At 50.8% G+C, this 11,309-nt stretch overlaps 1 protein-coding gene across 1 annotated transcript in view; it reads left to right on the top strand.

Moving 5' to 3' along the window:
- The window catches only part of PLXDC1 (plexin domain containing 1), a 114,321-nt gene extending 104,901 nt beyond the window's left edge, over positions 1 to 9,420 (top strand). The window contains 3 exon segments of the mRNA XM_011984719.1: positions 3,742 to 3,777; positions 6,219 to 6,379; positions 8,587 to 9,420. Of these exon segments, the coding sequence (XP_011840109.1) occupies positions 3,742 to 3,777; positions 6,219 to 6,379; positions 8,587 to 8,706 (317 nt within the window). The 3' untranslated portion in view covers positions 8,707 to 9,420.
- The last annotated feature ends 1,889 nt before the right edge of the window (positions 9,421 to 11,309 follow it).

Here is an 11,309-nt window from a genome sequence, read left to right as displayed (position 1 = left end):
CAAGATGGTCTTGATCTCCTGACCTCATGATCCGCCCGTCTCGGCCTCCCAAAGTGCTGGGATTACAGGCTTGAGCCACCGCGCCCGGCCCTTTTTTTTTTTGTTTTTTAAACGGGATCTCACTGTTGCCCAGGCTGGAGTACAGTGGTGTGATCATGGCTCACTGCAGCCCCCAACTCCTGGGCTCAAGCAATCCTCCCACCTCAGCCTCCCAAGCAGCTGGGACTACAGGCATGTACCACCATACCTGGCTAATTTTTTAAAAATTTTTTGTAGAGATGAGGTCTCACTATGTTGCCCAGGTTGATCTCAAACTCCTGGGCTCCGGCGATCCTCCTGCCTCAACCTCTAAAAGTGCCGGGATTATAGGCCTAAGCCCCCATGCCTGGCCCACAGTCCTTTCTTATAGATAAAGAAAGAGGCTCGTAAAGGGGCAAAGTAGGTTATTGAAAGTTATGTGAGGGGTAAGTGGTGAAATGTTCTTTCCACAGTGTCCCCTTTCTTTTTTCTTTAGACCTAGTCTCGCTCTGTCACCCAGGCTGGAGTGCAGTGGTACAATCTCAGCTCACTGCAACCTCTGCCTCCCAGGTTCAAGCAATTCTCCCAGCTCAGCCTCCCAAGTAGCTGGGACTACAGGCGCACACCACCACACCCGGCTAATTTTTGTATTTTTAGTAGAGATGGGGTTTCGCCATGTTGGCCAGGCTGGTCTCAAACTCCTGACCTCGTGATCCACCCACCTCAGCCTCCCAAAGTGCTGAGATTACAGGCGTGAGCCACCGAGCCTGGTGTGTCCCCTGCCTTTCCTAGAAAACTAGAGAACAAGGGCAGGGACCCATGGACCTGGCTGGGGGGAAGTTGTGGAGGAGAATGAATGAATGATAGAAAGCACCAGCATTTTTGGGGACCAACTCTATGCCCAGTAGGGTGCTAAAATGGCATGTAAATTAATATTCAGTCCTCCCAACCATCCTGGATCTTGACACTGTTATATCCCTGTTTCATAAAGGAGACACTAAGGCTCAGAGAGGCAGATGATTTCCCAAGGTCACACAGCCAAGAAGGGATAGAGTCAGGTTTCATCTAGCTCCAAAAGCAGAGATCTTTCCCCTCAACCCCATTGCCTCTCTTGGTGCTGAAAGAAATGGAAAAGGCTCTATGTGAATTCAGGGTCAGGGTAGAGTAGCAAAATGTGGGAAAGTGAGGCAGATTGCGACAGCTCCCATCACTCTGAAGTTGCTCCGAAATAACAAGGAGCTGGCACTGAGAGCAGAGCACGTGGTGCTGCTGCAGGGGATTCAGTGAGAAAGAAGTAGAGGCTGGGAGAGGAGGCTCATGCCTGTTATTCCAATACTTTAGGATGCTCAGGCAGGCGGATCACTTGAGCTCAGGAGTTCAAGACCAGCCTGGGCAACGTGGCAAAACTATGTCTCTACCAAAAATCAAAAATTAGCTGGGCGTGGTGGCCCTTATGTGTAATCCCAGCTACTCAGGAAGCTGAGGTGGGAGGATCGCCTGAGCCTGGGAGGTTGAGGCTGCAGTGAGCTATGATTGTGCCACTGCACCCTAGCCTGGGTGACAGTGAAACACTGTCTCAAAAAAAGGAAAAGAAAGTAAAAAGAAAAGAAAAGCAAAAGAAGCAGAAAGAAACTTTGCCCTTTGGGGAGTTGGTGACTGAGTCCAGGGGTAACCTTCCAGTCAAAGAAAGCTCCTCTTACAAGGAGGTAGTCCCTGCTTAGTTACCACCAGTTAGCCCCCTAGGCTTGCTGAGGGCATGTTCTGAGCCCAGCACTGGGCCAGGAGGGCTGCAGACACACCCTGCCGCATCCAGAGGGGTTAGCCAGACAGTGTCTGGTGGAGCCACAGTGTCAGAGGCTAGAAGGGGGGCTGTGGTGGCATGGGGAGCCCAGGGCACGCCGCCTGGGGGCCAAGCCTAAATCCTGACTTGTTATTACTGAGCCCCCGGGCTGTCCTACAGCCCACCACGCAGGTCCTCTGTCCTACAGAGGCAGTGAGTTCTGTCTGCCAGTTTTATTATCTGTGTGCATCCCCTGCCAGCTCAGAAATGGGTCTCACGTCTACGTTTTGTGTAATGGTTCCCAACAGAAAACATTCATTAGAGTAAAAAGTGAAGACAGTTAGGGCTCTATGTCCTTCCAGTCCTGGAAGAGGTGGCAAAGATTCTGAAGTTACATCTGTAAGAGAAAAAACTTTTTGGAGTGTGGTACGGGATCTTGCTATGTTACCCAGGCTGGACTTGAACTCCTGGGCTCAAGGATCCTCCCGCCTCAACCTACTGAGTAGCTAGCTGCAGGTATGTGCCATTGTGCCTGGTTTATAAGAAAAAACATTTTTAATGATGACTTCCCCCGACATGCCCAAGTTGCAAGGCATCTTGGCAGGACAGCTTGAGTCACTCTCCTGCCTGTGCGGTTACAGCCCACACAGGGAGACTTGCAGAGGCAGGCGTGGGATAGAGTCTTTCCCGTCCATTCTATGAGGGTACAGGCTCCAACAGGGAGATGTGAACAAAGGGACCCAGCAGGGGCCTGCCTGGGCAGGACAGAGGTAGAAAGCAGCAGGGCAGGAGGAGCGGGAGACATGGGAGCTGGATTTAAGAGCTGTTCACTCGCAATCAAACGCTACTCACTTAAATGAACCAGAAGACCTCTGAGTGGCAAGTAGCTGTCACAAAGCCCATGCATTTTATTCCAAAGAGAGACAGGCACTCACCCAGAACAACTGTGTGCAGAAGGGCTTATCTTATAAGCAACAGAACAGAACACCTTGATAGCCACAAGAAGTGACAACTAACAACAGAAAATGACCACTCATTTGATCAACATTGCATGCATTGCTTCCTGCGTGAGTTTAAATACCTTGTTAGGCCAGGTGAGGTGGCTCTCGCCTATAACCCCAGTGCTTTGAGAGGCTGAGGTAAGAGGATTGCTTGAGCCTAGGAGTTGGAGACCAGCCTGGGCAACACAGTGAGACCTCATCTCAAAAAAATATTTTTTTATTAGCCAGGTGCAGCTACTCGGGAGGCTGAGGTGGGATGGTCACTTGAGTTCAGGAGGTCAGGGCTGCAGTGAGCTGTGATTGTACCACTGCACTCCAGACCGTGTGATGGAGCAAGACCTCTCTCCATAAATAAATAAATAAATAAATAAATAAATAAAGTTCAGGTGCTTAGGGCAAGAATCTTCAGTCATTTACAGCATTCTCCTGACATGAAACTCTTGCTTGTCTTTCCCCATAAAAATCTGCTTGGGAAGGAATCATAGGAAGGGTGGACCCTTGAAACTTACTTAGAAAGCCACAGGCGACAGGTCTCGAGGTATAGACAAAAAGTGGGTTGGGACTGTCTCCTGCACACTGCAGCCCCAGGGAGTCTCCAAGCTGATCTCACCTTGTGACACATACAGTCCCTCTTCAGACCCATACTGAGCTCTCTATTGCCCCGCAGAAGAACGTGCACAGCCTCCTATTGCTCTCCTGGCAGCCAGCCCTCCACTCCCAGCCTCATCTCTCACCAGCCGCCGCTCATATACTCCCCACCCTCCAGCTACACTCAACTGCTGTGTGATGTTGAGCAAGTCTCCTCCCCTCTCTGAGCCTCAGTTTCCTTACCTCTAAAATGAAAGTTTGGGCTGAACCTCCCTAAAGTCCCATCTGGACTCAGAGTGACAAAGGCCGTAATGAGTCCACTAATCTTGCTCCTTCTGTCCTCTCTCTTTGAAGATGACACCAAGTCGAATCCCTATGCAGGAGGAGATGGTGAGTACAGAACCACCTGCCCTCAGCGTCAGACCCAGCGCCTCTTGGACCCACCCCAGAAGAGGGTGCAGCAGTTGCCTGCACTATTTTTATGAGTGCGGAGAGGGAGCAACTGCAGCCTGAGCATCCCAGACCTTCTGCTGGGTGGGGAGGCAGGGGTGCTTCTGGGTACAGGTGCCCTAGATTGAAGGAACATGTCTACCCGACATTTCTCACCTCAGCCATGAACCTCCTGTGGTTCTTCTCCTGGCTCTCTGCCCTTGAATATTCACTGCCCAGAAAGGAGTGGGAGGAGGGGAAGGACTGAGCCAGGGCAGGCATGGGTAGGGCCTGTGGCCATCCCCTCCGATCCCCACGGGCTCATAGTCAGCAAGGGGTGGAGAGCAGCTTCTTTCCTCACTCAGGCTGGCAGAGGACATAAAATGGTCCACTACAATTTTTGCAGGGTACCAGAAGGTAGGACTCACTGCAGCCTCCTAGGATTACCTAGAAGGATAATCTCCTTTCTGAGGGTGGGAGCTGCCCCCACCTCCCCTGCCCTTTGCCCAGAGCCAGCTCAGGCCTTTGTTGCAACCTGTGCAAGAGTAGAGATGAAAGTGCCTTCCAACCCCAGGGCTGGAGATTGTCATCTGGGCTTCCAGCAGGAGAGGAAAGATTATTAATGCAGCACAGTGTGATGGTGTCCCCCAGCAGAGATGGAGCCATTGCTCCTCCATAGGCAGTGGGTGTGAGAGTGTGTGTGTGTGTTGTGGGGGTGGCTGGGCCATAATCCCCTCACTCTACACCATGTGCTCATCAGCAGAAGCCCTCATCATCAAATCATCAGAGCCACTGCAGGCTGCGGGCTGATTGCCATCCAGGTCAGGGGAGGTTCACTTGGGGCATTTCACCTCAGTCCTCCCACGTGTTGGCAGACAGAGGCCCTAGCCATGCCCTGGAGTGCCCCAGGAGAGTTTCTCTCCTGGGTGTCCTCTGCTTACAGAGTGCAGAGTAGAGCAAAGGGGATGGGGAGGACAATGATTTTGAGTGCATGCAACATCCCATTAAAACTCGCCACCCCTAGCTGCCTTCCAACCCACCCACTAGCTGTGTAGGAAGAATGCAACATTTTTGTTGCCAGCCTGCTCATCTGTCTTCTCTACCTCATTATCTCCACATTCCTTTAGGATAGGGTAAAGAGGCAAATAGCCACCCCAGGTAGTGTCAGGCAACTAGGTTTTTTAGGGGTGGGCACTGAATTTGTGTGTCTGTGGGGAAATCACTTAACCTCTCTGTTATTTCCATCACCTCAGTCATGCACGAAAGGGGTTGAGCTTCCAGCTCTGTGGAAAATACTCTCTCCCCCGGGATGTATTTCAAATGCCTAGGATGTTCTCAGAGAGTGCCTGTTGGCTTATTGGCTTCCAGAGGACCTACATCATTCCATATACTTTCTTGGAGCTTCTCTGACGGGCCTGCCAGTTTTTTTGTTTTGTTCGAGATGGAGTCTCACTCTGTCGCCCATGCTTGAGTGCAGTGTCACGATCTCGGCTCACTGCAACCTCCGCCTCCTAGGTTCAAGCTATTCTCCTGCCTCAGCCTCCTGAGTAGCTGTGACTACAGGAGTGTGCCACCACACCTGGCTAATTTTTGTATTTTTAGGAGAGATGGGGTTTCACCATGTTGGCCAGGCTGGTCTTGAAATCCTGACTTCAGGTGATCCGCCTGCCTTGGCCTCCCAAAGTGCTGGAATTAGAGGAGTGAGCCATCACGGCCAGCCCCTGCCAGTTTTTCTAAAAGCTGAGGACACAGAGTTGAATAAGACATCATCCTTGCCCTCCAAGAGGTCACAATCTGGGAGTGGACAGTGATAGGAAAAACTATGGTCATTTGCCATCATAATAGCTAATACTTATTGAAGTCATCCAAAATGGGAGACATGGTCCTCAGTGCTTGACATGAATCATGTCATTTTAACCTTCACAATAACCCCATTAGGTGGGTATTATTATCCTTGTTCAACAGAAGTGATAATGAAGACAGAGAAAGGTTAGATAATTTGCACAAGGTCACACAGCTAGTAAGTGGCAGAGCATAGATTTCAATCCAGGCAGCCAGATTTCAGATCCCAAACTCTTAACCCTCAGATGCCCTTTGTGAATTCCTTAATAGCACTTATGTAGTGGCACAGATATCAGAGAGAACTTCTCTTATGATCCTTATTAGACATTTGGGGCAACTTTTAGGTGATTTTGGAAAACTACCCAGATGGCGTCAAGCACAACATGAATGCCTTACTCATAATGATTCCAACTCCCACCCAACCTCTTCCTGTATTTGATACGTGGACCCAAAGGCTCTGTCGGCTTTCATCTCTGAGACTTTGTTAGAACCCAAGACCCCATGGTTCCACCTTCCCTGCTCCCCTGCAGCCCCTGCCTGCCCTAATGATCTCTCCACAGGCCTTCAGAACAACCTGTCCCCCAAGACCAAGGGCACCCCTGTGCACCTGGGCACCATCGTGGGCATTGTGCTGGCAGTCCTCCTCGTGGCGGCCATCATCCTGGCTGGAATTTACATCAATGGCCACCCCACATCCAACGCTGCGCTCTTCTTCATGGAGGTCCGTGTCATCTGTGGCCGCAGGGCTGGCTGCCATCCGCTTCTGCGTCAGCGTCTCCTGGGCCATTTGTTCCCTGCCTCTCCCCTTCTCCCTCTCCCCTGCCACATACCTGAGAAGACCTCATCCACCCCATCCTGACACATTTCGAGATAGCTGGCGCCCATTAAGTCCTGCACCCTGAGAAATCAGCACCTCAGAACTCCCTCGGCCCTCCTGTCCTGTGGAACAACCCCTCTGCTTTTGTTCCCCCATTCGTGAAATCAGAAAAGAATCCCCGGAGGAAAGAAAGAAGGCCACAGTGCCACACAGTGCCCATCTAGTGGCTGTGCAGCCTATCTCTAGTGATTTATGGTCTCATGCCCAAATGCCAGGCTCAGTTCTTACTCAAAGCCATGATGGAACCAGGGTCTCTGCCTCTTTTGCCTACTGATACCTGCCTTTAAGGTTAAAATTGAGGGGCACGTGCAGTGGCTCCTTCCTAAGATCCTAGCACTTTGAGAAACCGAGGCAGGATTACTTGAGCACAGGAGTTTAGAGACTAACCTGAGCAACAGAGCAAGACTCCGTCTCTACAAAAATTTTTAAAATTATCCCAGCATGGTGGCACGCACCTGTGGTCCCAGCCACTTGGGAAGCTGAGGTGGGAGGATCCCTTGAGCCCAGTGGTTTGAGGCTGCAGTGAGCCCTGATCATACCACTGCACTCCAACCTGGGCGATACAGGAGACCCCATCTCTAAAATAAAAATGAAATAGACAAGTGAAATAATGATAAGAGCTGCCCTCTGAGAGCTTTAGTTGAGGATGCTAAGTTTTGAACGTCTCATTTCTGAAGAGCCAGCCTGAGGGGCAGCATGGGATGTGAGGCTCAGCCTCCTTCACTTGGGGCCGCAGAGCTCAGCAGCTCCTGCCCCCAATCCTCCACTTCTGGCTTCTAAAGTTCCCCACAGGGTGCAGCAGTGGTGCCTCTGTGACCCTAGTCTCCTCCACGTGGGTCACGAGCCCACCAGCCTCATTACCCACAGGCCTAGGTCGTTCCCCCAATTTCTTTTTCTTTTTCTTTTTTTTTTTTTGAGATGGAATCTTGCTCTGCCACCCAGGCTAAAGTGCAGTGGCATAATCTCGGCTCACTGCAACCTCTGCCGACCGGGTTCAAGCGATTCTCCTGCCTCAGCCTCTTGAGTAGCTGGGATTACAGGCACGTGCCACCACACCTGGTTAATTTTTGTATTTTTAGTAGAGACGGGGTTTCAGCATCTTGGCCAGGCTGGTCTTGAACTCCTGACCTCCTGATCCACCTGTCTCGGCCTCCCAAAGTGCTGGGATTCCAGGTGTGAGCCACCATGCCCGGCCCTAATTCCCCAGTTTCTTAGGAAGCTTAGCCATTCTGAAGTCTTAGCCTACCTGGGTAACACCTGGGAACTGCAGATCCCCAGGCCACAGGGATTCTGATAGGGCAGGTCTAAGGCAGGCCCAGGAATCTGCATTTTATTTATTTATATTTGAGAGTCTCACTCTGTCACCAAGGCTGGAGTGCAGTGGCACAATCTTGGCTTACTGCAGCCTCTGCCTCCGGGGTTCAAGCAATTCTGGTGCCTCAACCTTCTGAGTAGTTGGGACTACAGGCTTGTGCCACTACACCCAGCTAATTTTTGTATTTTTAGTAGAGACGGCGTTTCACCATGTTGGCCAGGCTGGTCTTGAGCTCCTGGCCTCAAGTGATCTGCCCACCCTGGCCTCCCAAAGTGCTGGGATCACAGGCATGAGCCTCCGCACAGGCCAGAATCTGTATTTTAATAAGCCCCCTGTTGACTCTGATGTGGACCCTGTGCTACCTTGGAGGGTTATCTTGGCATTTCCTCAGGCATCATTCCAGCCATCTCTGAGCCATTTCCTCACATTGCAGTCCCAGGTCTCCACTTGGTGTATTGCTGAATATTTTAGCTATGAGTTCTACAGACCACGCAGTGAAAGATAAAGTGTCCTCCTTCCACACTCTAGCTTCCGGCAGGTTTCCCAGTGGTTGGGGGATCACAGCAGGGAACATTTTAGGGAGAGGGTCCCTGAAGGTCAGTTGTGTGGCTCCTGGTAGGCCCCAAGTGCCCCAGGGCCCTTGTAAGAGAGAGCCTTCGTTGGCTCTGTCGCTCAGGAGTGTGGGGTCCCCATGGTGGGGGCATGCCCGCTGACTTTGCCTCTGTGCCTTCTGCAGCGTAGACCTCACCACTGGCCAGCCATGAAGTTTCGCAGCCACCCCGACCATTCCACCTATGCAGAGGTGGAGCCCTCGGGCCATGAGAAGGAGGGCTTCATGGAGGCTGAGCAGTGCTGAGAACACCAGGTCTCCCTTGTGAAGACTTTGAGACCACAGAAAAGACAGTTAAAGCAAAGAAGAGAAGTGACTTTTCCTGGCCTTTCCCAGCATGCCCTGGGCTGAGATGAGATGGTGGTTTATGGCTCCAGAGCTGCTGCTCGCTTCGTCAGCACGCCCCGGATGTTGAAGAGGGGGCCAAAAAACAACCACATGGATTTTTTATAGGAACAATAACCTAATCTCATCCTGTTTTGATGCAAGGGTTCTCTTCTGGGTATTGTAACCATGAAACAGCAGAAGAACTAACATAACTAACTCCATTTTTGTTTAAGGGGCCTTTACCTATTCCTGCACCTAGGCTAGGATAACTTTAGAGCACTGAGATAAAACGCAAAAACAGCAACCATGCCATTTGCAAAACTAACTCTGGGATTAAAGGGGAAGCATGTAAACAGCTAACTATTTTTGTTAAAGATTTATAGGAACGAGGAGGAGGTTTGGCTGTTGTCACATGAGAGACTGTTAGCCAACGACAAGGAAGTTCTGCAAACCTCCCCTGGACCCTTGCTGGTGTCCAGATGTCTGCGGTTGTCAGCCCCTTCCTTTCCCCCCGACCTAAACAGAAAAGACAAGGCAAAACCCACATAATTTTAAGACAGTTCTTTAGGACATTAGTCCACCATCTTCTTGGTTTGCTGGCTCTCCGAAATAAAATACCTTTCCTTGCTCCAACTCCTTGTCTCTCAACGTATTGGCTGTCATGCAGCAAGCAGAATGAATTTGGACTCAGTTACAGGCTGTCAATGGTCTGCTCTGTAGCAGTCTCAGAGCCTCCCGACCTGGAGATGGCCAGATAGCCAGATCCCCTGCTCCTGGCCACCTAAAGCCCCTGCATGTGACACAGGTTAACTAAAGTCAAGACTGGGGCTGCTGCATTCCAGGGTCCCTAGACTCAAGCTGGTCCTCAGCCGGGTGTGGTGGCTCACACCTGTAATCCCAGCACTTTGTGAGGCTGAGGCAGGTGGATCACCTGAGTTAGGAGTTTGAGATCAGCCTGGCCAACATAATGAAACTGTCTCTACTAAAAATACAAAAAATTAGCTGGGTGTGGTGGCACTTGCCTGTATCCCAGCTACTCAGGAAGCTGAGACACAAGAATCACTTGAACCTGGGAGGCAGAGGTTGCAGTATGCTCAGATAGCGCCACCGCTCTCCAGCCTGGGTGACAGCAGAGCGACACTCCGTCTCAAAAAAAAAAAAAAAAAGGCTGATCCTCATGGCTATAGAGTTGGCGTTTTAGCCCTGGCTTCTGTAGCTCTGAAAGCCTAAAGAAGGTGTTCTCTCCATCTGTTAAACACAGTACAGCGGCTCTCAGCCCTTGGGGCATGTTATCATGGGAAGGAAGTAAAATAAGAGGAGAGAAAAGAACTCAAGGGGGAACTGCATTTTAGGCTTTGCTCTCTTACCTTGCCCTTTCTGCTCAGAACCAATAACTTCTGCATCAAAACATGTTACAGCCTGCATCAAGTGCTTTACCCCAACCTGTGGCCCAGCTTTCCCTGAGCGAGCTTGCTATGCGCAGCCACATTTACCATGAGGGGCTCCCTATTCTGATGGCCTGTTTGGTGCCGAGTTTATTCACTGGCCTGTTCTGGTGTCAGTGCCTATACATACCTCCAAAGGCAGGACTTGCCTGATAAATATTTTTCCTCCTCTGAACTGGATTTTATAGGCATTAAAGACAAGTCGGGTGGCTCAAGGGCTCCTTGAGACATACCTAGCAGGGAACTGCAGGTGGATTCTGTTGAGCGGCAAAGCGCCTGAGTGGTTGGGACACAGGCAGCTGGCATGGAAGGGATGTTTTTTTGAGAAAAGGACTCACTGTGTCGCCCAGGGCAAGGATGCCCAAATACACCAGGTTGGGGAGGCACCTACTAACCACTTGCTTTCCCTGGAGCCTGCATGTGTCTGTGGGGCGGGGAGGCCTAGGGTTCTATGGCTGCCTGGGATGGGTGTGCATAGTGTGTGAAGTACCTACCACCTTGCCTTGCTGGACTGTCAGTCAGTCGCAGGGCTGGCCACAAGACCCATGTCTCCATCTGGTCACACTCCATAGCTACCCAGTTAACCTGCTCTAAACTTTGGAGAACTCCAGGATCTGTCCAAGAAACGCTTATCTGGCCAAGCATGATGGCTCGTGCCTGTACTCCCAGCACTTTGGGAGACCAAGGTGGGAGGGTTGCTTGAGCCCAGGGGTTTGAGACCAGCTTGGGCAACAATAACAACAAAAATGCCAGGTGTAGTGGGGCGCACCTGTAGTCCCAGCTACTAGGGAGGCTGAGGCAGAAGGATCACTTGAGCCTGGGAGGTTGGGCTGCAGTAGGTCATAATCATCATAATCATACCACTGTACTCCAGCCTGGGCGACAGAGTGAGACCCTGTCTCCAAAAAAAAAAAAAAGAACAGAAAAAGATAATGCTTACATTGTCAGGGATCCTATAGACAATCATCATTAACTCTATGAGATGCTTGGTTCTATTTTTTGGGAGACTCGGTCTAAGTGTTTTGGCTTGAGAAATCTGTAGGCTTCTCTTGGTGACACATCTCTAGTACTTTTTGT

Source organism: Mandrillus leucophaeus, unplaced genomic scaffold, assembly GCF_000951045.1.
Source record: "Mandrillus leucophaeus isolate KB7577 unplaced genomic scaffold, Mleu.le_1.0 Scaffold272, whole genome shotgun sequence".
Lineage (NCBI taxonomy): Eukaryota > Metazoa > Chordata > Mammalia > Primates > Cercopithecidae > Mandrillus > Mandrillus leucophaeus.
Note: the sequence above shows the minus strand (reverse complement) of the source record. Positions and strands in the feature narration are given on the sequence as shown.